This window comes from Malaclemys terrapin, chromosome 8 (genome assembly GCF_027887155.1).
Source record: "Malaclemys terrapin pileata isolate rMalTer1 chromosome 8, rMalTer1.hap1, whole genome shotgun sequence".
In the NCBI taxonomy this organism is placed as follows: Eukaryota; Metazoa; Chordata; order Testudines; family Emydidae; genus Malaclemys; species Malaclemys terrapin.
This window is the reverse complement of record NC_071512.1, coordinates 1,171,419-1,195,593: the sequence shown is the minus strand read 5'-3', so window position 1 is coordinate 1,195,593 and position 24,175 is coordinate 1,171,419. Positions and strand designations below refer to the sequence as shown.

General features: G+C 66.5%; 1 protein-coding gene across 2 annotated transcripts in view; it reads left to right on the top strand.

Moving 5' to 3' along the window:
- The window catches only part of UNC5A (unc-5 netrin receptor A), a 45,945-nt gene that overhangs the window by 656 nt on the left and 21,114 nt on the right, over nt 1–24,175 (top strand). For both annotated transcript variants that reach the window (XM_054037348.1, XM_054037347.1), the window contains exon 2: nt 21,616–21,837. In XM_054037348.1, the coding sequence (XP_053893323.1) occupies nt 21,616–21,837 (222 nt within the window). The remainder of the gene's footprint in view (nt 1–21,615; nt 21,838–24,175) is intronic.

Here is a 24,175-nt window from a genome sequence, read left to right as displayed (position 1 = left end):
CGCTTGTGGCCCTCCCATCCCCCCGGCAGTGCAGGGGCTCTGGACTCCCTGAGGCCGCGGGTTGGCAGCTGTACTGGGGTTTGGGGTCAGTTGTGGTGCCTGGTTCTGGGTTGGGCACAGGCTGTTTGGGTCCTTGGATGCTGCACCATGTAGCTCTGCCCATGGCTGGCACAGGCAGAAGGACCCTGTGCACTGAGAACCCGGTGCCACGTGCCTGCCCTGCCCCCTGGCAGGGGCCCTGTCCGCAGGGCGGTGGGGTCTGTGGGTCGCCCCCGGGTGCTGTATGCGGGCGGCTCGTGCCGAGCCCTGGGATAGGATCCTGCTGGTGCCACTGCTGGCAATGGGGTGCAGGGCCCTGGCTGGGGTGTGTCTGTCTTGCGGGGCCCCACGTCTGGGGGGCGCTAGTGGGTAGCTGAACCCAGGGGCTGGGGGTTGGCTCCTGGCTCCGGCTGGGCACAGAGCTGGGCAGCGCTGAAGCTGTTTGACTTGGAGACTTTGACTTGGCGCCCAAGGCGGGTCCCTGAGCCCCAGGAGCAGGGCAGGCTCAGCTCCTGGGGGGTCACGGGGCCTGTGGCACGGCACTGTTAACCCCCCATCTCTGGAGCCCCGGAGCCCCATACAGATTACCGCACCAGAGCCCTATGGGACCTCAGCCCCTCGCCTGCCTGGCACCGTCACTGGGTACTGGAGAGCGATGGCACGAGGCCCCTGGCTCACAGCCCCATAGCCTGCCCTGGTGCCTGGACCCAGCGGGCTGTGAGCCCCATCCAGTCGCCTCCCTGCTCCCCGGCCGCCGCGGCTCACTCAGGCTCCTTGAACGGTTTGGAGGGAGGGAGACGGAGATGCTGTTGGCAGCGAGGCCCAGCGCGGGCAGAGTCTGGGCAAGCGTCCCCCAAAGTGCTCTGCCGGTGCCCCTCACTCCCGACCCGCAGCCCCCGCCAGCCCAGCCCCCCCCCCAGCTCTGCCAGTGCCCCTCACTCCCGACCCGCAGCCCCTGCCAGCCCAGCCCTGAGCCCCCCAGCCCTGCCGGTGCCCCTCACTCCCGACCCGCAGCCCCTGCCAGCCCAGCCCTGGGCCCCCCAGCTCTGCCAGTGCCCCTCACTCCCGACCCGCAGCCCCTGCTCTCCCAGCCCCTCCCCCATACGTGCACTGGTGCCCAGAGCATTGCTGGTGCTCCCACGGAGCGGGGGGTCGTTGGGCCGGGATCCGTGTCACTGGCGGGTGCCGGGTGCCTCTTGCAGCGCAGAGCTGGGTGATCTGGGCAGGGCTGGGGCTGGGGCTGGGTCCTGGCAGCTACAGACAAAGGACTGAGGTGCTGGTGCCTGGCGTGGGGGAGGGAGGGGCTGCGTGTTCTCTGCTGCCTGCATCCCACAGGCAGGGGCCGTTCTCCCTCTGCCTGTCCCCTGGCAGCAGGCTGGGGGAGGGGACAGAGTTGTCCCAGGACCCCAAGTGGCTGCTGCCCTGTGCCTGGGGGGCAGGGATCTGACCCAGGCCCCATCCTCCCCAGGTCCAGCGCCGGGCGGGAGCCCTGCCTGTGGCTCCCCGGACACCCAGAGGGGGTGCTGCAGACCAGGGCCCTTTCCCTTCTCTCTACTGCAGCTGGCACCAGCGGGCATTGCTGGGGCACCCTGGAGTGTCCAGTGTGGGGTGATGGCAGCAGGGCACCCTGGGGGCATCAGCCTCTGGTGCTGGGCAGGGGGCCGGGGAGAGCATTGGTGCTTCGGTGAGATGGTGCTCGCACCCAGAGGTGGGGGGAGCGGCCCGCAGCCCAGAGCGTGGGGTCTCCCGAATCCCCCTCACTCACCCTTGGGGGGCTGGGGATGGCCCCGGGAATGGAGGCTGCAGGTGCCTTTGCTTGGTCTGTTCCGGTTCTGCCGGGTCTGTGTGTGGTGAGCGGGTCCCTGGCTGCGACTGATCTGTTCCCCTGCCTGGCACCGACACGGAGCTGGAGGCCGCGGCTCCGCAGCCCCTGCCCTGGTGGCCGCAGCGATGGAGCTGCCGGTGCTGTCAGGAGCCCAGCCCGAGCGCGGGAGCTGGGTGTAAGGATCCCTCTGCCGCGTGGCTGCACCGCAAGTGGGCTCGGCACAGGGCGTGCTCGGGTCGAGTTTTCCCCACCCCGGGCACCGTACTGACGTTGACCTAACTCAGGCAGGGCCCTTCCAGCCAAAGCTCCTTGGTGGCAGCGCAGGAGGCTGCAGGCTGGCCTAGCTGGCACGGCCCCAGGAGCGCTCAGACGAAGGGCCAGCCTGGGTCAGTCCTGCTTGCCGACTGCGGGCGGTGCCAGGTGCTTCCAAGGGAATGAGCAGGGCAGGCAAATGCGAGCGATCCGTCCCTGGTGCCCAGCCCTAGCCGCTGGCTGCGGGAGGTTCAGGGCCACCTGGAGCGTGGGGCACGCGGCTGGACGGGCCGCTCGGGGCAGGCTCTGATCTCGGCACAGCAGCTCCTGGGTCTGGGGGGGCCTGTGGGCACGTCCAGGTTGGTTGCTGGGGAAGGGGCCAGGGCAGGGAATAGGCTGGGGGCAAAGCAGCAGCTCCCCCCCCCCCCCCCGTCTGCAGCGCTCTGCCCGTCTGCACCGGCCGGGACTCCAGAGCCAGGGCACTGCCCACTGACGGTTCTGCATCCTGGGCCTCTGGGGCTCCCTGGGCCAGGCCTGCCAGGTGCTCGGGGCCCAGCCCCCGCAGCTGTGTGACTCCCCTGGCGGGATGCGAGCCCAGCACCGATGTGCCACCCCCTCCAGCTGCTGGTGCCACCTGAGTGGCTGAAGGTGCCTTGCGTGGGTGGCCTCTTGCAGGGGGTCTCCATGTCCCCCCGGGTGTGGTCCTGGGGCAACATCACCCTGCAGAGGCTGAGCTGTCCTGGAAGTGCCAGGGGGCTCAGATCCCAGGAGATCTGCCAGTTACTCCCCGTCCGGGTGCTCTGCGGGGCACGGGCTGGGCAGCCACCGGACCCTGCCCGGGAGAGTCTGGGAGCCAGAGTGCCGCTATTCCAGCAGGTGGTGCTAGAGCAGCGGGCATGGGGGCAGGCAGCGGGCATGGGGGCAGGCAGCAGGCATGGGGGCATGGGCTCTGCCCGCGGGCGGCTGGCTCCCACGGCTGGTCTCCCGCTGACTCGCCGAGCAGGGCCCGGTGGCTGCGTGGGGGGGCTCAGCCAGACACCATGGCAGGTGATTGCTGCTGCCCGGGCAGCGTGGCTCTCGCCAGGCTGTCAGCACGCGGTAGACACAGGCTGCCCAGGGGCTGTTTGTTCTGGCTCCGTGCCACGTGGGGCTGGCTCTGAATCAAACCTGCCCGAGCCCGGCAGGTGTTTGCAGGGGCGGGGGGAGCTGGGCTCTGGTAACTGACTCCACCAGGGCCAGGGCTGCCCTGGGCACAGCCACGCCCACCCCGTGCCCAGTCCGGTGGCTCCTTGGTGCTGCTGTCCCAGGAGCGGGCTTGGTCTGTCTGACGCCTCCGGTCGCCCCTTACTCAGCCCCCAGCTGCTGGGCTCCGGCCATGCCCGGCCCTTCGCCCCGTAGGGGGATCTGTGCCCTGCCCCCCAGTCACCCAGAGGCCGCCCGCCCGCCTATGGGCTCGGCGCTGGGGAGCGAGAGCTCACCCCGGCCCCGCTCCGCTGAGCTGCAGATCCAGCGCGGAGCCTTTGAAGTGCTAAGTCCCGTCTCTATCTGAGCTTTGCCTTCAGTCCCCCCAGGTCCCCGGCTGGCAGTGCCCACGCCGCGCGGGCTGGTGTCTCCTGCTGGGCGGAGGCATTGGGGCGTGGTGCTGGCTGGGGCGTGGCGCTCTCTGCGGGTCTGACAGGGCCCCTGGGCATGGGATCGAGTGTGTTGCCAAGGGGGCGGTGAGGCAGGAATGGGGGTGAAGGGGATAGGGTAGTTAGGGGGGAGGGGCCCTGAGCTGTCCCCTCCCCTCGGAGGGGCCCTGAGCTGTCCCCTCCCCTCTTCTCCCTGAGCCCTGCTGGGCCCTTGCAAAGGATGCTGTTAACAGGTGCTTCCCCTTCCCCAGAGGTGGCTGCATTTTGGTGCAGGGCGCTGGTGCTGCCCAGGTGGCACCATGGGTCTATGTGAGCGCGGATCCCGTCCCCAGAGCCACGCTGGGAGGGCCCCAGCCCCTGCACCACCACATCTGCCCCCTCTGGGTTTCAGCAGCGAAACCTGGGGCTTGGCGCTGCCCCCACTGCCAGCCGTGGGGCCCAGGGAAGGGGGGGCAAAGTGCGGGGGCTCAAGAGTCAGCACAATGGCACATGCTCGCTACCCGGCCGCTGCCAGGCTCCCAGCTTATTTGGGGCCCCATCCAAGGTAGCTGCTGTGCGGGGGAGGGGCAGATGTGCGGGGGAGGGGCAGTTTTGTTTCTCCCTTTTGTCCAGGAAATCCCCCCCAGGGCTTTGGGGGCCCGGTGCCCGCCCCGGATGGGTTCTGGCAGGCTCCTCTGCCGCCGTTCTCTGGGTGGCCGAGGGGGCAGCGGCCTGGCAAGGCCCCGGCTGGGCGCCAGCGGGAGGCTGGCGGGCGCTGCGGTGCTGGCGCTGGGGGAAGCTGCGAGGCGGAGGGCAGGGGGGTGAAAGCCCCGGGCTGTGCCCTGCCCCCAGCTGTGCCCAGCACCCTGCCAGGTGCTCCAGGCTGGCCCTGCCAGAGGCGAGATGGGGCCCCCCAGCTGGCCGGGTAACCAGGGCCTGCCCCAGCCCAGGCCACGGGCTCTGCCTGTCCCTCGGACGCAGCAGCGTGATGTGCAGGTGGGGCAGCGCGTCCTGGGCCCTTGCCCAGCCTGTGCCCTCAGCAGCTCCCAGAGACGTCTCCTGGCTCGGGGCCGCCAGCCCCCGGAGCTCAGCCCCCTCCACCCGTGGCTGGGCCCCTGCTCCTGCCTGCCCCCTGCAGGTCAGCGCTGGGAATGCGCAACATTCCCCCCCCCCCCCCCCCCCCGCACCCTGCAGCCTCCGAGCCGGGCACAGGGCGCATCAGAGAACGGCCCATGGGCAGGTGCTGTGCCCGGGCGCTGGGCGCTCGCCTGAGGGCGGCCAGGGAGGAGCCCCAGATGGATGCATCTGCCAGGCCAGGGCTGGGGCTAGCTGTGCCCAGCGGAGTCGGGCACTGACAGCTGCAGGCTGAGAGGGGATGGGCCTGGCCCAGGGGCAGGAGCCCCCCACCCCCAGCGTGGTCAGCCCCAGGACGGAGGGACAGAGGGATCCCCAGCTTGGCTGCCTGCTTGCCCCAGAGGTCTCCTTCCAGCAGCTCCCACTGGCTCCCCTGCCCCACGGCTCCTCCCCGCTCCACAGCCAAAGGCCCCGGGGCTCAGGGTGACCTTGAGGCTCCTGGCAGGAGTGAAGCGGACGGGAGAGCTCGATCTTCACTGTCACTTACAGGAGCCAGAGAATTCGCTCTGCTTCCCAAAGAACCACAGCCGAGCGCTGGGCCTGGGTTCGCAGGGGCTGTGTGTGGGGGGTGCCCTGCGCTGGGTTCGCAGGGGCTGCGTGTGGGGAGTGCCCTGCGCTGGGTTCGCAGGGGCTGCGGGTCGGGACTGAGGGGCACCGGTGGGAGGTGGCACCTGCCCATGTTCTCTGTGGCTTTGGTCAATATTGGTCTCTGCTCCCTGCTGGGAGGAGGGGTTACCTGGCTCCATGCCAGGCAGATGTGGGGAGCCCCATGTGGCCAGGCCCAGGAGAGCTTTTGTGGGGGGAATGCCGGGGCCAGCTGGGCCGGCCAGGACAGTGCAGCTGGCGGGCCGAGCTCTGGGGGGTGCGCGGCTGGTTGGCGCGTGGGGACCGGTGGGGCACATGCAGTGGGGACTTGCTGACTGGGCAGCGGTTGGCAATTAGCAGGTGCAGCCTCCTGCTAACGAACCCACCAAGACTATGAATGAGGCCTGGGTGGAGGTGGTTTGTGGGGGGCACAGTGGGGCTGGCAGCGAGTCCCCTGCCCCATAGTGAATGTGGGTCACAGCGCGCTGGCAGCACAGGGGGCCCGGGCGTAGTGCCGATGCTCTGCATTGGTCACGGCTTTGCTAGGAGCTGTCTGGTGCCCGGGGGGGGGGGGGCATGTCTGCCCCTCCCAGCCCCCCCCGGTTCTCCCCACAGAGCCTGCTCTGCCCCCAGTGCCCCCGGCTCCAGCTCGGTGCCCCAGCAAGGCAGTGCCTGAGGAGGGTCCTGCTCTGTCCCTCGACACCCCCCATTGTTGCCGTTCTCAGGTTGTGGGGCCCGGGGCCCCTCAGCAGCCGGCCCTGGGAGCGCCCGGGCCCAGACGCGCAGGGGGCTCGGGACCAGCCTGGCCCAGCGCGGCCCAGCGGGTGCTGCTTCGGCCCCCCATGGAGAGGGAGCCCTGCCAGCACATGCTAATTGGGTGTAATGGGGAAGTGTTATCAGCTGAAATACTTAATTAGAGTCGCTCCATTGTGATGCAAAACCACCGCGGACTAATTCATTCATCGCCGTCCCTGACTTAATCAGCGCCCAGACTGCTCAGCCCCTCCCGCCTCGCCCCGAAGGGGGCGCCCATCTACTCCCTTTCTGCCTGCCCCAGCAAGGGGTGCTGTGGGGAGTGGGGGGGTGCTGGCTGTGGGGGGAGCTGTGGGGAGTGGGGTGGGTGCTGGCCATGGGGGGGGCCTGTGGAAGTGGGGTGCTGGCCGTGGGGGGAGCTGTGGGGGGTGGGTGGTGCTGGCTGTGGGGGGAGCTGTGGGGAGTGCGGTGGGTGCTGGCCATAGGTGGGGGCTGTGGGAGTGGGGTAGGTGCTGGCTGTGGTGGGGAGCAGGGGGGGTGCTGGCTGTGGGGACAGCTGTGGGAACCAAGGGTTGCTGGCTGTGGGGGGGAGCTGTGTGGGGTGGGTGGTGCTAGCTGTGGGGACTGGGGGTTGCTGGCTGTGGGGATTGTTTGTAGGTTCATGGCGGTGCCAGGGTATGGTGCCATGGGACACGAGAGAGGAGCCAACGCTCTTGCCTGGCCCTGGCCTCCCTGCTCCAGAGGGGCCCATCCCCCAGCCTCACGTACTTACGTGGGTCTGGTATGGCCCCCGTGTTTCCTTGGCCCGGCGCTGCCCCTTGAGCCCAGCCTCTCCCCGCCCCCCGGCTCATGAATCCAGCCTCTGCCCCTGCCGTGCGGATTCCCTGCTGAGCAGCCCTCTTCTGTGCTTACGTAGGGGAGGGAGCAGGGGGCTGGGCATCAGGACTCCTGGGTTCTCTCCCCAGCTTGGGAGGGGAGTGGGGTTGAGTGGTTAGATCATGGGCTGGGCATCAGGACTCCTGGGTTCTGGGTGGGGTGAGCCTGGCCTGTGCTAATGTCCCGTCCCTGCTGGGCTGCCTGCCCTGTGATGTGCAGCCCCCTGGAGAGCTGCCCCCCCACCCGCCCCCATGTGTGGGGCTTATGCTCCTGACGGTGCCCTGCCCCCATTTGCTACCAGCCCCTAAGCAGCGCAGCCGGGCAGCTCCCTTGGCACAAGCGCTGTTGGAGCTGGGCTAGCTGGCTGGGGAGCTCCCTGCCTGGCCCCCGGCCCTGTGAGACGCCTGCCTGCCAAGCCCTGGCTCGCCAGGGCCCACGATGTGCCTGCCTAGGCTTGGCAGCCCCCTCAAAAGGCCGCCCTTGGCGGCTGCCTGTCTTGGAGCTCTGCCTGGCCGGGATTGGCACTGGGCAGTTCAGCCTGGCATGTCCCTGCCCTCGCGTGTGGCACCCGAGTGACAAGCGGGGAGCCAGCCTCCCTGGCCTGCTGCTTATGTGCCGAGTGCCCACACCTGGAGCACAGAGCGGGTCCCGTCGCGGCCCAGCAGATGCTGCCTGAGATGCCGGGGGGCATGGGGGAGGGGAGCGTGGGTGGGGGCAGGCTGTACTGTGTGGCTGTTTCCAAGGGGTGCCTCTGATCCGGCTGTGGGCATCCATGGGGGGACATTGGGGGCAGCATGGTGCCCCTGGGCTGCAACAGGTCAGTGCCTGGCCCTCGCCCCCAGCCTGCCCTGTGCCCGGCCGGCTCCAGGCAGCCCCTGGTCGCGGTACTGGTGCCCGGCAGGCTGGTGGGCGCAGGTGCTGGGAGGCGGCAGGAGCTGTGTAGCGCCTTGCTCCAGAGGGAGGCGCTGCGGGACGGGAGCTGGCTCTGGGAAGGAGGCGTCAGGGCGAGGGCTGGGAGGTGCCAGGCAGCAGTGCCCTGAGCAGGCCCGACTAGGAGGGCAGGTGGGGCGGGGAGGTGGAGGGGCGGGCGGGAGACGCACCTCAGGCCATCAGCCCGGAGCCATGCAACAGGCTAACCCTGCCAAGGGCAGGGGAGGGGGTTCTGTGGTACCCGCTTGCTGGGGAGAGGGGAGGGTCCACATGTGCCCACCAGATGGCTTGGCCTTGGTGGGTGGATCCCCTGGCCAAAGTGGAGCAGGGGCACTTGGGGGTTGGGGGGGCTGACGTGTTGGCTGTGGGGGAGGGGGCGCTGTGGGGGGCAGAGGTGCGGGCTGTACCCATCTGGACAGTGTCAGTGCCCGGCGGGTCCCAGTCAGGGGGTGGCAGCTGGGAGGAGGCAGTGGTGGTACAAGGTGAGGCTCCTGGACCTGGAGACAGACCCCCAGGGTTGCTGGGGTGTCAGGGGGCCCGTGGCAGCTGCTGGGTGGGCCTGGAGGGGCCCCCTGTGCTGTGGCTGGCGCTGGCTGCTCTGTGCTCTCCCTGGGGGGTGGGTACAAGGGGGCAGCCCCCCCCCCCCAGTTAGGATGGTGCCATCAGCAGCAATTAGTGCTTTAATTACCGGATGGCGGGGCACGGGCCGCATGCTGGTCAAGTGTCACCCGTCGGCCCTTGTCACGGAGTGCCAGGCAGGCACTGCCGGATTCTTCCTGCGCCCGCTGGGGAACCCGCTGCGATTCGAAAGGTGCCTCAGAAGTGGGGGGCAGGTGGCTGCGTGTCCCTCCCAGTGGCTCCCAGCTCCGCATCCCGCCCCCAGCTGGTCTGGAGCTCTGGGAGCCCCTCCTGGGCGGGGTCATTGTCCCTGTGGCTGGGGAGTGAGGCCCGGGGGGGCAGGGGCAGAGTGCCAGGCCATGCCCCGGCCCGGGGACCGAGGTGTTCAGAGGCTGGTGCTGGAGGCGGGGGTGCTGGAGGGGCCCCCTGCTGGGGTCAGACCGAGCTCAGCCTGGCATTGGCCCGTGAGCCTGGCCCCTCTCTACGCCCCAGGCGTGTGCTGGAGCAAAGGGAACCTTGTTTGCTGAGGGGATTCTGCGCTTCCTGTCCCAAAGTGCTCGGTGTCCCGCAGGACTCGACAGCTGCCACCCTCCACCCCAGAGGTGGCTGCCCTGTGCAGCGAGGGGGAGGCACTGAGCTATGGGAGGGGCCAGTTCTGGTTGGTTACTAGTATGAGAGTGTCTGGCTAGATCAGCAGGTTGGCGCTAGACTCGGCTGTCTGCCCTCCCCTCCCTGCACAGCTCCTTGCCACACCCCCCAGCCCGCCTCCCGCTTCGCTCGCCCGGCTGCTGGCATCTGGCTGAGTGGTGCCCAGCCCCTCCTTCCCCGTGCCCAGCCCTGGGGCAGGCGTGCTGCAGTGAGGCCCCTTGCGCTGCCCCCACCCAGGGAGCCGGGCGTGCTGGGCCCACCCTGGCAGAGCTGGTGATGCAGCAGGTGGGGATGGCGTCTCCCCGGCGCAGTGGCTGGTGGGGCCGGGCGTCGGCTGGGATCAGAGCTGAGCTGACGTGACACGAGCCAGTCTGGCAGAAAGCGTCTCCGAGAGCCGTCCCAGCGCAGGGCCCGGGGGGCAGGGCTTCGCTGCCTTCGCAGGGCACCGGCTTTCATCTCCTGTGACAGCGGCTGCCGAGCTGGGGCTGTCTGAGGTTCCAGGCCCAGCCACTGCCAGCGTCAGCGCGGCAGAGAGACTGCGCCTGTTCCCTCCGGCGCTCGCACGCGGTGTGTAACGCATGTGCACACGCCGTCTGTGCAACCCGGCACACACACACGCTGTGTAACGCATGTGCACACGCCGTCTGTGCAACCCGGCACACACACACGCTGTGTAACGCATGTGCACACGCTGTCTGTGCAACCCGGCACACACACACGCTGTGTAACGCATGTGCACACGCTGTCTGTGCAACCCGGCACACACACACGCTGTGTAACGCATGTGCACACGCTGTCTGTGCAACCCGGCACACACACACGCTGTGTAACGCATGTGCACACGCTGTCTGTGCAACCCGGCACACACACACGCTGTGTAACGCATGTGCACACGCTGTCTGTGCAACCCGGCACACACACACGCTGTGTAACGCATGTGCACACGCTGTCTGTGCAACCTGGCACACACATGCTGTGTAACACACACGGTCATCTGTGCAACCCTGCACACACTGTGCAACCCTATACATGCTGTGTAATGCTCATGTACCGTCCGTGCAACTCTGTACACACTCTGTGTAACACACACGAGCCTGCACACACACGCTGTCTGTATAAGCCTACACACACATGCATGGACACACACATGGACTGTCTATAAACACACACACACACACACACATGCACTGTCTGTACAAGCCTGTAGGCATGAGGACACACAGACACACACACACTCCCTGTGGCAACGCCCGCCCCCTGCTGTGCATTGTGCAGCGCTGCACGTGCGTTCACAGTCCCTGCCCTGGAGAACTAATCACCCCGTCCAGGCTCCCCGGAGGTGCCTGCTGTGCTTCTGGCGCTGACCCCCTGTGTCTGCCCCCCCCTTGCTCCTGCCCCTCTGGCTAGTTTATTTTCTACGGGAAGTGGCCTTGTGAGACAGGGTGGGGGCTGTCCCCACACATACCCCTCCCCGTCTGTCTGTCTGACAACTTGTGCCTCTGTCTGCTCTGCCCACATCCTTCCCTGATCCCTCTGCCCACCCCCCACCCCCGTCTCTTTGCTCTCCCTTCCGAGAGCCCTGCCCAGCCCAGCCCACTCCGCGCACAGCGCCGCCCTTGCCACGGGTGGTAGGGATGCCGGGAGAGCCTGGGAAGGGCTGGACTGGGTGCTGGGCTCCCTGCCCTGCCTGCGGCCCCTGGGGTTCCCTCTGGGCTGGCGTGGCCCCGCTCCCCCCAAGGCCTGGATCCCACAGCATGGTGCTGTGGGGCCAAGGAGCAGCTCCCACCGGTGCTGTGCTCTCCCAAGGTCCTAGCCTGGTCCAGCCGTCGTGTGGTGCCTCACCCAGGGCCCGATCCCCCAGCCCCTCCTACCCGCTGCCCCGCCAGCATCTGCCTGTCCCCGGGGCTTGCGCAGGGAGCGTGTGGGGACTCCGTCCCACCGGGTGCCTGGCGGTTTGTTCCTCGCGGGGGTTCGGAGATGAGCTGCAGGGCCGGGGAGACCCATCCATGGTGCTCAGCCAGCACCCCTGGGCCAGAGCCCGGCAGCCCTGTTGTGCCAGCCCAGTTGGCTGCACTTGGCCCTGGAGCCCTGGCGTGCGGGAGCCTGGGAGCCGCGTGGTGCCAGCAGCCAGGCAGAGGAGACGCGCTCGCCGCCTGGCACGGCTGCCTCCAATGAGCCCTGGGGGCCTGCCGCTGGCTCCACTCCAGGCCCAGCCTGGCTCTCCCCTTGGCTCTGGGTGTGTGCCCACCTCCAGCTGGCTGGAAAGGGCCAGGTCTGGCAGCTCCCTGGGCTCCTTCCCCCCAGCCTCAGCACCATGGACAGCGCCTGGCCCTCGCTGCCATCCCGCCGCGCTGGGCTAAGTCCTGCTGCCCCGAGCTCAGCGCTCGCTGCTCCGGGCACCAGGCAGAACCCAGGCTGGGGGGCAGGTGGGCGCAGCGCCCTGGCCAGCTCTGGCACCAGGAGCTATGTGGGCTCCCAGAAGTGACCTGCCCCCATGGGTATCCCTTTCCCCTGGCGCCGTGCATAGCTGTCCCTCCCCCTGGGGTGGGGGGGCACTGGCCGTGGCTCCCGTGTCTGCCTGCCCCACTGACCCATGGAGCAGCCTGGCCATGGGTAGCGCTGACCCCCGCAGCACTAGTCTGTCACCCGCCTCCTTTGCTGCCCGCTCCCAGGGGCAGGAGGGGCAATGCGGGGCCAGTGGGGCCAGCCCCATAAAGGGAAATGGTGGAGCCCAGCTCCGGGGCCTGTCTGTGCAGAGGGGTGTGGGGAGGTGCCCTTGCTAGGGCCCGGGCAGGCAGCGCTGCTCTCTCTGCTCCTGGCCCTGGCCAAGGCGTGCGGGGGAGGCCATGGGGGTGCAGGCAGCGCTGTGCCAGCTCCGTGACAGCTGCTCACCGGGGAGGTGGCCAAGACCTCGTGTCTGCTGAGAACACGCAGCCAGCAGCCACGTGTGCGCCGGCGCTAGCCACTAGGCAGCCTGGCTGGGAGCACGAGTGACTGAACAACGTGCAGGCAGGGGGCCAGCCTGCCAGGGCCACACGCTGCGAGCAGAGGGGCGGGCTGGGGGGGGGCAGGAGCAGGCCGGGACTGGGGCCGGCTGGGCTGGGATCGCCCAGCGTGTGAGCCAGGAGGTGACGCAGGCTGGAGCGAGCCGCAGACGTGAAAGTCCGGCACTGGACGGGGTGGCTGGAGCCGCAGTGGGCTGGGGTGCGAGCTGGCCCGGTGCTGCCGGCCTCAGGCCCTCCTGGGGGCTGACTCTCTCCCCCACAGGGCTGCAGCCCCAGGCCCCTCCCCTTACAGTGGGACCCTGGGCAGGGGGAGCAGGGTCTGGTTTCCCATCCCCCTCCCGCCATCAGGCGGCCTGGCCCCTGGGAGAGGGAAGTGGGGCTGGGCCGGGTCTAGGCTGGCGGGTGCTCGGTCCCAGGTTCCTGTGCAGTGTAGAGCACAGGGGAGCCCCCCGCTCCCCCGGTGAGCCGCTGGCGTTGTGTGTGGCTGGACACTCCCCACATGCCGGGGCCAGGGCCGGCTCTGGCTTTTTTGCAACCCCAGGCAAATAAGCCTCCGGCCGCGCACCCCCCCTCCGCGGGGAGCATGGCAGGGGAGGGCGCCGAGCCCGGCCGCAGGCTGCTCTCCCCAACCGGCCAGAGCACCGGGAGAAGGGCAGAGAGCCCGCTGTGGCTCTGCTCTCCCCAGCGGCCAGAGCGCCGGGAGGAGGGCGGCGAGCCCGCTGTGGCTCCGCTCTCCCCAGTGGCCGGAGTGCCGTGCCGCGCCGTCCCCCTCCAGGTGCCGCCCCAAGCACATGCTTGGTGGGCTGGTGCCTGGAGCCGGCCCTGGCCAGGGCAGTGCATGATGGGAAATGGGAGCCAGTGGGTCCAGCCCAGCACCACGGGCCCTGCCTTGCGCCTCCGGGCAGCAGCGCCAGCTTGGTGCAGATCTTCAAAGGAGCAGCAGTTCTGGGTGGGGGCAGGCTGCCCATGCTGGGGGGCAGCAAGGGGGCAGGGCTGGGGGAGCGACCGGGGCAAGCTTGGGAGGGGGCTGGGGATCGGCTGTGGTGGGGGGGTCTTTCCCTGTACTGGGGAGGGCAGATCCTCATGCACTGGTCCCTCCTGCCCCATCTGGCTCCCACGCCCTGTGGGCAGGGAGCTGCGGGGTGCTCTCTTCCCCTCGCTTCGTTAAGCTGGAGCTGCCCTCGTTAGCCCTGGCGGGGGCTGAGAGTGGCTCCCGCCCCCAGTTACCCGGCTAGCTGCCAGCGCCAGGCTGCTCTGCCAGCCTGAGCCTGGCACAGATGCCCTGCAGCCCAACAGAAGTGAGCAGCGGCGGGCAGCGCTCACGCCAGGCGCTGGAGCCAGCCCCGCCGCCCGCTCCATCCCCACATACTCGGCCGGCGGGCGGGGAACGTGGCTCAGATCTATTGCCAAGGTGACATCATAAGCATCTAGCCAGTTCCCATGGCAACGCAGAGGCAGGTGAGCTGGGAGGAAGAGCCAATCAGAGCTGGGGCCCAACGCCAGTGCGACCGTGGACTCGTGAGGGCAGTGCCCAGCATGCGGCGCCCTCCCTGCCACCCTACAGCAGGGGGCAGTGGCGTTACCTCGCGGGGCCCTGGAGCTTGGCGTTAGCCGCCCTGGTTAGGGCCACCTGGGCTGGGCAGGTACGCTCTGTGAGCAGGCGCTGGCCCTGTGGGCTGCCTGCCAGGATGTGGCCTGTGCACCAGGCTGGGCCATGCTGAGACCCACCCGCTGAGGATGCTGTGTGGCTAGCAGCACTGGGCTTTGGACTAGCAGGTGTTTAGCCCTGGGGGGGTTGTTGTATATTGTGGTCATGTCTGGTATGCTAGCAGCTGGAGACCCCCCGAGACTGGACGCGGCACAGATCCCGACCGAATCGGGGCCCCGTCATGCCAGGCGTGGCTGGAGGTTTCTTGCGGTGAATAGAGTTGTTTGCAGGGTGGTTGTGGCTGTGTTGGTCCCAGGGCGTAAGCGGGAGGGGGTGAGGGACTATCTGTCCCACCTGCCATTAGCTGGCACGCTGGGAGTACCTGGCCCAGCCCTGAGGAGAGCTCTGTGGCTCTCCCCAGCAGAAGTTGGTCTCTGGACCGGAATGGCGGGGGGGGGGGGGAGGAGGGCAGAGTGCTGCTGGAGGATGGCGCAGGATGGTGCAGGGATCTTGCAGCACACCTGGGGTTTGGGCTTGTTCTGCAGCAAGGTGCCGCTGGCTGCCACCAGGTTCTTCGGCTCCAGAGACAATCCCAGACCTCAGCCCCCTCCTGCAGGCTCCGGGAAGGCACAATCCAGCTCCTTTATGTAGTCAGAGCAACTGGGGGAGGGGTTCCCTGGGTGCCAGGGCAGGGTGAGAGTGAGTAGCTCTTTGGGCACAGAACCTGCCGGAGGGGCAGGCGTGGGGATAGTGAGGGGGTGGCTGTTTGGTCCCAGGGAATGGGGACTGAGCGCCTGTTCCTCGTGGCTACACCACAGACTCCTCGCACTGCCTTGCCCCGACGGGAACAGCCCCGCCAGCCTGCCACTCTTGACTAAGCGCGAGGGCCAAAGGGGGGCCAATGGGGAGGGTTGTTATTGGAGGGTCTCTTGGGAGGGCTGGGCGCTGGCGCAGCCATTCGTCTGTTTCTGGGCAAAGCCCCCAGCAGGCGCCAGCCCCGCGTGAGCCCGGAGCCCCGCACGGGGGATGGCAGCTTTGGCCTACTGAGGTCGGTTCCTCTGCCAGCTGCACATCCTGAGACTGGTGCCTCCCCCGCTGGGCGCATGTCCCACCTGAGTCCGTCCCCGGGCAGCAACCAGGTGCCCCCCTGCGCCCCCTCCACATGGGGCTGCTGTCGGGAGCCGTGTCTCCAGGGAGCAGCAAGGACAGAGCCTGGGAGATGCCGGCAAGCTGGTCTGGGAGCCATGGGGCTCCCCTGACTGGCACTTCCCAGAGGAGTGTGTGTGCGCTTGTGGGTATGTGCCCGAGCCCTGCGTGGCGCTGTGAGCCCTGTGTGGGTGCCCGTGCGCCCTGCGCGGGTGCATGGGTGAGCCCTGCGCGGGTGGGGTCACATACGCTCAGCGCTGCCATCCCGTGTTTGATGTGTAGCATGTGCTTTGCAACAGGTGGCTGCAGGGTGCGTGTTTTCTGGTGACTTGACATGCACCGTGGCCTGTGTGCGTGTGTGAGACCACAGTGTGTGTGCATGTGGGTGAGACTGCAGTGTGTTTGTGTGTGTGTTGTGCAGGTAACACTGCAGTGTGTGTGTGTGTGAGACCGCGGTGTGCGTGCGAGACCACAGTGTGCGTGCGTGACCGCATTGTGCATGCATGTGTGCATGTGAGACCACAGTGTGCGTGCGTGTGTGTGTATGGGTGAGACCGCAGTGTGTATGTGTGCGTGAGACCGCAATGTGTGTGTGTGTGAGACTGCAGTGTATGTGTGTGAGACCGCAGTGTGCGTGTGTGTGTGTGTGTGCGGGTGCGACCGCAGTGTGTGTGTGCATGTGAGACCGCAGTGTGCGTGCATGTGTGCAAGACCGCAGTGTGTGTGTGTGCGGGTGAGACCGCAGTGTATGTTTGTGAGACCACAGAGGGTGTGTGCGGGTGCGACCGCAGTGTGTGTGTGTGTGTGCACGCGTGCATGAGACCGCAATGTGTGTGTGTGTGTGTGCGGGTGAGACCGCAGTGTGTGTGTGTGCGTGTGCGGGTGAGACCGCAGTGTGCGTGTGCGGGTGAGACCGCAGTGTGTGTGTGTGTGTGTGCGAGACCGCAGTGTGTGTGTGTGCAGGTGAGACCGCAGTGTGCGTGTGTGTGTGCAAGACTGCAGTGTGTGTGTGTGAGACCGCAGTGTGCGTGCGGGTGTGCGGGTGAGACCGCAGTGTGTGTGTGTGCGGGTGAGACCGCAGTGTATGTGTGTGAGACTGCAGTGTGTGTGTGTGCGCGGGTGAGACCGCAGTGTGTGTGTGTGCGCGGGTGAGACCGCAGTGTGCGTGTGTGTGTGCGGGTGCGACCGCAGTGTGCGTGTGTGCGTGCGGGTGAGACCGCAGTGTGTGTGTGTGCGTGCGGGTGAGACCGCAGTGTGCGTGCGGGTGTGCGGGTGAGTCTCCAGCTGGCCCGGGCTGCAGCTGGGGGTCATTCAGTCTGTGAAGTAGGAAATGCCTTTCTCCCCAGGACAGGGGGGTTAATTGAATTAATTGCCAGCGAGGCTGTAAAAGTGCTGATGGGGGATTAATGGCGCGTTATGGCTGCTGTTTATCTTCACCATGGAAATTAGCTGCAGCACCTTGCCTCGGCTGGTGGCAGACGGGAGCGGTAGGCCGCGGCACAGCCGGGCCGGGTGGCAGGGCCGGGGCTTGCAGCTGGGTCTGCTCCAGCAGCGTCCCCTCTCCGGTGGGCGGGCAGCAGCCCCGTCTGTGCCTGGCAGCGCGGGCAGGGCAGCGGGCGGCAGGCTCAGCACAGGCCTCCCCTGGCCAGGTCGGGGGCAGCACGGTGGGCTCTGAGGAGAGCTCGTCTACAGGGCCGGATGCCCGGCTCCCCCAGCTCCCCGCCCGCCCGGGCTTCTGCAGCAGAGCCCGTTCCAGAGGGAAGAGACATCCCGTGCGCTGGGCGTCCCGGGGGGCTTGGGGATGTCCCCCGGCTGCCCCGCTGAGTCTGGCTGCGGGAGCCACCCCCCCCGGCCCGATCTGGAGCAGGGTCTTTGGCCACAGGGCTCAGCTGGACTTGCCTCTGCCCCTCGGGCCGGGCTGCTGTTGGCTCAGGCTTGGCCCAGGGGCCACGGCGGGTGAACTGAGTGTCCCCACCTCACACACCTGGCCCTGGCACTGCCCCCCAGCCAGCACAGACTGTTCGGGGGCCAGGGGGCTCTGGGCGGCATCAGGATTGATAACGGGCTTGCCCTTCCCAGAGAGGTGCCGCCCCCTGCCAAGGCACCCTGCCCCACAGCCCTGTCCCTGCCCCATCTATGCACGTCCTGCCCCACCCTGGTTCTCTGTGCACCCTCCTGCCCCACCCTCGTCTGTGTGCGCAGCCCCCAGGCCCCTCTGAGCCCCATGGGACTGCACGTGATTTGGGAGAACCGGGGGTCTGGAGGTGCCGGATCCGGAAAACGCGGGATCGGGGGACTGTGCAAGGAGGCACTTAATTACTGCCCTGCACTCCATGTAATTGCTGATTAAATCCTAACCAGCCAATTAGCAGCAGCAATTACCGCTCCCAGCGCCACAATTGCTAGTTGATCATTTGTTAATCAACCACGTCGTTAGGGCCGTTTTAGTAACTCTGTTGGCGGGGGGGGGGGCTGGAGGGGAGGCAGCCAGGCAGGGGGGGGTCCTGGCTCCTGGATTCCACCCCCCCCCATCACCCATTTAGCCCCGTGGTGGAGCCCAGCTCCGTGCGCTGTCTCTTGCCTGACTCCCCGCAGGGTCCCCGATCCAGGCATTGCTTTCTCTGCCCCACAGGCACCCGCCTGTGCTCTGTGCCCGGCCGGCGGCGCAGGGTCCGGAGGCTGCCCGGCAAACCGTAAAGCCGGTAGCGCTTGGCAGGGCCGGCTCTAGGATTTTTGCCGCCCCAAGCGAAAACAATTTTGGCCGCCCCCCCCCCCTTTTTATTTTACCCCACCCCCGGCTCCGGCTCAACTCCGCCCCTTCCCCAAATCCCCAGCCCTGCCTCCTCCCCCCAGGCTCTCAAGCCTAGGAGGGAGGGAGGGAGAGGGAGACGCAGCGCGTGCACTGTGGCCACTCGGGGTCTCCCCCTCCCTCCCAGGCTCTCAAACCCGGGAATCAGCTGATTCACGTGTCGCGGCCGCTCGGGATCTCCCCCTCCCTCCCGGGTTTGAGAGCCTGGGAGGGAGGGGGAGCAGCGGCGCGCGAGCGGCAGCAGCGGAGGTGAGTTAGGGCGGCCGGGGCACATTTTTAGGGGCGGCATGGCCGGCGCCAGAATGCCGCCCCTAGAAATGTGCCGCCCCAAGCACCAGCTTGTTTTGCTGGTGCCTAGAGCCGGCCCTGGCGCTCGGGCAGCCCTTTTCGCGTGGCTGGGAGGGAGTTAGGGCGGGGACTTTGGAGAAGGGGCGGGGAAAGGGTGGAGGTGGGGCGGGGCCGGGTGTGGGAAAGGGGCGGGGCCGGGTGTGGGAAAGGGGCGGGGCTAAGGCCCATGGAGTGTCCTCTTTTTTTATTTTTTAAATATGGTAACCCTAGTTTATTGAGAGTTGAACACAGCACAGGAAACTCTCAGGGCCTCAGGCCTGGCCTCCGTCAGCCCAGCACATCCCAGTCTCTCTGCATCCAGGTGGGCTCTGCCTGCTCCCCCTCTCCAGCCCAGAGCCCCCCTGCTCCCAGCTGGGCATCTGAGATCCCCGGCCCAGGCCCCGCCTCTGTCCATTGTCTTCTATCCAGGTAAACAGGGTCGTAAACCGGGGCCTCCTCTCCTCACTTCTGTCCTCTGGCTGGAACCGGCTGGTCAGGTCACTGGGTCCTCACTCTGCAGCCCATTGTCCGCCCACTGGCCAGAACCGGCTGCGTCTCCTCAGCTGGGCCTCCAGGTCACCAGTTCGCCAGGTCACCGGTCGTTGGGGTATCCATCCTCCCGGCCATCGGCTGGGTCCCCACGTCCTCTCTCCAGTCCTCTGCAAAACACACCCCCTCTCCCCTCACCTCGTTAAACCAGTAACACCCAGGGAAACTGAGTCCCACCCCCTCCACATGCAAACCATTGAAACCCCACCGAAAACAAGAAAACCCCCCACTTCGTCACACCCCCCCACGCTGGCTGGGGCAGCAGTAGGCAGCTACTCAGGACTGTGACCTGGATCCACCGGGGATGGCAGGTGCCTGGAGGGGACAAAGCCCCCAGCCCGGGGGGTCTCGTTCCCGGCTCTGCCCAGCGCCTGCTCCTGGAGGAGTCTGGGAACCCCCTGCCCCGTCCTGGCACTGTGCTCTCCGCCCCTCGCCTGCATCTTGTTGTACTTAAAGTACTGCACAGGATCTTTTTAGGGGGAATAAGACAAAACGCCACATTTATTAGTAATACATGTATTCATTAACCCTGTATTATATGCATATAATATATTACACTTACACACACACACACAAACACACTCCATCTTGTTGTTACCAATTAGTTGCTCCCCTTAACTTCACTGGCCAGGTGAGTTAGATGGGAGCGGGGGTGGAGCCGGGCTTCTGCCGATCCGGATCGATGCTCCCATGTTGACAAGACGAGACCCGGGGTCCTCTGCAAGACACCTCACTTTTATAGCAGCTTTCCTTTTATGCAAATCTATACCGGATTCAAACTCTGTGTCTGTGTCCATTGGTCCTTTGTGCTGCTTTCTTTTGAGTGTTGTCCCAATGCTGCAAAGAGGGTGTTTCCAAAAGAAGGTGCTTGCTTCTAACCCCCGAGGCCGTCGGTATGTCTGCTTGTTTTTAATGAGCCCACTTGAGGCGTTTTATTGTCCTTGGGTCTGGCTCCCAGCCCCTCTCCAACAGTTGAGGCTGTCTGGAGGTGCTGCCTTCCATGCCTTGCTCATTCACACCTCATTCATTCAACAGGGCAATTGATTAAGAGTGGGGGACGGAGAGCTCTTGTTCTACTGCTAGCAAAAAGAAATTTTTCTTCTATGTTATTCTATCCTTAGGGGCTATAATATTATACCAAGGGCAATGCAAAGTTTCTAAATGAGGCTTTGATACAAAGTCCCATGAAAACAGAGGTCACATGTGGATAGACCCACCACAAGGTTATATGAAGAGGCACAATGTAAAGTCATATGAAAATTATCAGAGATTTATCTACAATCTCTGCCCCGTGCCAATCCCCAGGGTGCCCCATGGGCCCTCCCCATGGGCTCACTCACCCCATCAGCCTCTCAGCACTGGGGCTGCCGGACCCCTCTGCTCACGCCCCCCAGCCATGGCTGGCAATGGCGGAGCCCACGGTGGTGACTGGCGTGACCCAGCGAGAACATGCAGCCTCATGTCGACACCGAACCCTGCCAGGCGAAAATCCTTGGCTAGAGCAAACGCCGGGTCCCCAAGCAGTGTGGGGTAGCAGGGGGCTGCGGGTTGGGAGTGAGGGGCACCAGGGGAAGGGCAGAGCCCGTGGCTGGGGCAGCAGGTTGGTTGGATTGGCACTGGCAGAGAGGCCGGTCCCAGCGAGGGAATGTAACGAATGCAAATCAGCATGCGGTTATGGCAACCAGAGCCTGCCAAACTCCCTTCGTGTCTGTTCTCAGGCGATTCCAGGGGCGGGTGCTGGAGGGGGTCGTGCTGACATCACAGACTTGGTGCCACCCGACGTCCTGATTGGAAAATAACCACGCTAGAAAATGAACGTGGCCCTTGTTAGGTGGCTTAGATCCTGGCTGGGTGATGGGTCCCCAGATGTAACCGAACGGGGGATTGTCACGGCGCAGGGCGTGCTAGTGGGGTCCCGCGGGATCGGATCTTGGCCCTGCCCATTGAACGTCTTTATCAGTGGCCTGAGAGAAAACATAAAACCACCCCTGAAGGAGCTGGCAGCTGGCACCAGAGCTGGGCGTTGGACGCAGTGAAGAGCCCAGGCCAGTGACACAGCCCTGGGTGAATGGGGTGCAGGCACACACCGCACGTCAGACCACCGAACGTAACTGCACCAGGGGCCAGGCATGGCGGCCATACGTGCCCTGGGGCGGCTCTGGAAAAGGTTGGGGGCCGTGGTGGAGAAGCACCTGAACATGGGTGCCCAGAGCGATGCTGGGGACGGGATTGCAAGTGGCACAGAGAGGTGATTTTCCCTTTGTATTTGGCACTGGTGTGACCGCGGCTGGAATCCGGTGCCCGGTTCTGGTGCCCACAGTTCAAGAAGGACGTTGGTAAAGTGGGGCGGGGTCAGAGATGAGCCCCGGGAATGATGAAAGGGTTAGAAACCTGCCTTAGTGGGACAGACTCCAGGGCTGACCAAAGAGAGAGTTACGGGGTGAGTTGGTCCCGTCTGTCAGTATCTCCATGGGCAACAAACACTAACAGGTCCTTGCGTCCCACGGGGAAAGGTCTGAGCCGACCCAGGGGCTGGAAGCAGGAGGCAGATTAATTCAGACTGGCAGTAGGGGCCCATTTTTAACAGGGAGGGGATTTGCCAAGGGTCCTGGTGGATTCCCCATCACTGGCCATGTGAGGAGTTTTTCTAGGGGTGATTCTGGGCTGTCCCTGGCCTGCGACTTCCCAGACTGGATTCTGGGCTGGCCCTGGGCTCGGTGACTCCAAAGGCTGGGGCTGGCTGGGCACTCTGTTGGCTGCTGCCCCAGATGCTCTCCTTGGAGCTACCCCAGGGCACAGCCTGGCTCACTGCCCCACCTCCATGGCCCTGGGGGCTCTGAGCCTCTCTCCTTTCCTGCCAGGTGCCCAGCAGAGTGCCACAGTGGCCAACCCCATGCTGGGGGCCTCTTCGGACCTGCTGCCCCACTTCCTGCTGGAGCCCCAAGATGTCTACATCGTCAAGAACAAGCCCGTGAGCCTGGCCTGCAGGGCGACGCCCGCCACCCAGATCTATTTCAAGTGCAACGGGGAGTGGGTGCACCAGGGCGAGCACGTCACGCAGCGCAGCACGGACCAGGGCACCGGTAAGGGCAGCGCTGGCCAGGCTGGGGCCTGGGCATCGGGGCAGGGGAAGCAAGGGAGGTGAAACCCCTTCAGCTGGCTGTGCCCATGGCCGGAAGCAGGGAAAGCTGGTGGCCTGCACACCTTGTGCCCAACCGGCGACCCTGGCTCCAGGCACCCCCAGGCCTGGGCGAATCTGGACACAAGTGAGATGAGTTTGCTGGTCCCTACGGGACATGTGCCCCCAGCAATGCAGGGACCTGCCTCGGGTCACGCTGGAGGGGCAGTGGGGGGCAGGCAAGGGAGATTGGGGGTGATTGAGCTGGGGTTTGAAGGAGGAGCCCTGGGGGAGAGGCCTGCTCCCCCATCCCCTGCTCTCCTGGCGACCCTGAGGCCAGGTCCTGCTGTCCCAGAGCCGTGGAGGGGCCCAGGGCCGCACAGCCAGGGCGTGTGCCCACCATGTTGTGAGGGGGCTGGGCTGGGAGCACGGCATGCGTGGGTGTCTGGGCCCGTCCCAGGCCATGGCTACATGGGGAAGGCAGCAGGTTGAGCCCATAGTCCCGCTCTGGACCCGACACGGCCAGACCCCACGTTCGCTGGCTGGGCCCTGGCCGGAGATGAGGCCCGTCCCCTGGCATAGGCCCCGCAGCCAGGCCATGCCCCGGCTCCTCAGAGCATTGTGGGGCGTCACACCATGGCGCAGAGCCTGACGTCGGCTCATTGGCCTGATGCTGCCCGGGCTGCACGATGGCACAGAGGGGAGGGCTTGGTCCCCCCACCCCCATCACTGCACTGCCAGGCCAGCAGGGAGCCCTGGGGGGCGCCATGTCCTGGAGTGCAGGGCTGGGCTGGCTTGGGGGGGTGGAGCTGGCGAATGCCCAGGAGTGGGGCAGTGAGTCAGAGGGTCTCCTTGAATTGCAGCGCCCGTGCTTCTCCCCACCGCACCGGGCCATGCCAGCCCGGCTGGTCCCGCTCAGAGCTGCCTTGGGGAAAGGCCCTGCCCCAGCCATGGCGTCTCTCAGTGCCCACGATCTGAGGTGCCATCAGCCATCCTGGGCACCGGGAAATCCACCTTTCTGCACCAACGCGCCGTGCTGCCTCCTGCTGGCGCCGGGTTGCAGCTCCATGTGTCGGCTGCCTGGGAGCACGGGGGTCCCTGGTGTGTGCCGAGCTGTGCCATGCACGGTCCCTCGCATGCAAACCGCCAGGCTCCCATCTGCCCCCCTCCCGCCCGTGGGGGTGGCCAGACTGCCCACTCCAGGGGGTGGATGGCTTGTTCTGAAGCCCCCTGCTCGGGGCTGTCCTTGTGCCGCCCTCCCGCGCAGGCTCCTGGGGGGCTGGGCCCAGTCCAGGCCGTGCAGGGCAGCCGGGGGAGCGCCCTGCCCCACGTGTCCTTGCAGCAACCTCCAGCGCTCGTCCCTCCTCCCCGCTGGAGACTCCTTCTGCTCCTGCAGCTGCTGGCTCTCCCGGGGCAGAGGGCAGGTGTCTCCACAGCCTGGCGGGGGCAGCAGCTGTCAGCGAGGCCTGTGCATGACGGGAGGGGTCCTGGGGGGGCTGCAGCCCCAGCCAGCCTGTGTCAGAGGGAGCCGGGGAGTGGGCTGTGTATGCAGAGCTCTGTGCGGGCCAGCTGTGCCCGGGGCTGCAGGCCGGGCCTGAGGGGCGCTGGCAGAGTTGGGGTGTGCGTGTCAGGGGTCCACAGGCTGGCTGCTACACCCCAGCCTGGGAAGAGCCTCTGGACGACCCCTCCAGTGGGCCAGACCCCCGAGGGGGCTCACACTTCCTCCAGCGTGGGCTCCGCGGCCTCACCGCCTCCTCGGACTGGGCTCCAGCCCCCCTGTCTCCCGCCGTGAGCTCTGCCAGCGAGTCCAACTGAGCCAGACGCCGCCGGGAGAGTAGAGTCCCCTCCGCAGGGGGCAATGCCCCTCGCCCAGCGTTCACAGCGACACTCCCTGTCACTCAGTCCCCGGGCGATGCTCTGGGACTGCTCCCCACAAAGCCAGTCAGGACTTTGGGGATCCTCCTCTCCCTCGGAGCAGACCGTCTTCAGAGCAAGAAGCTCATACGGCTTCACCTCCTGGGTCTCTCCTGGGAGCATTCAGCGTATGCCCCTCTGTGCGCTTCCCACAGCGAGTCTGCCCCGGCGGGGTCCTGGGGCAGCCAGAGGGTCCTGCACCCCCACTTCACAGTCAGACGTGACTCTCAGCCAGCCAGTAAAACAGGTTTATTAGATGACAGGAACATGGTCTAAAACAGAGCTTGTAGGTACAGCGGCGAACGGGACCCCTCGGCCGGGTCCATTATGGGGTTCAGAGAGCCAGACACCCACCCACGTCTGCCCTCACTCCTCGTCCCCAGGTAGCT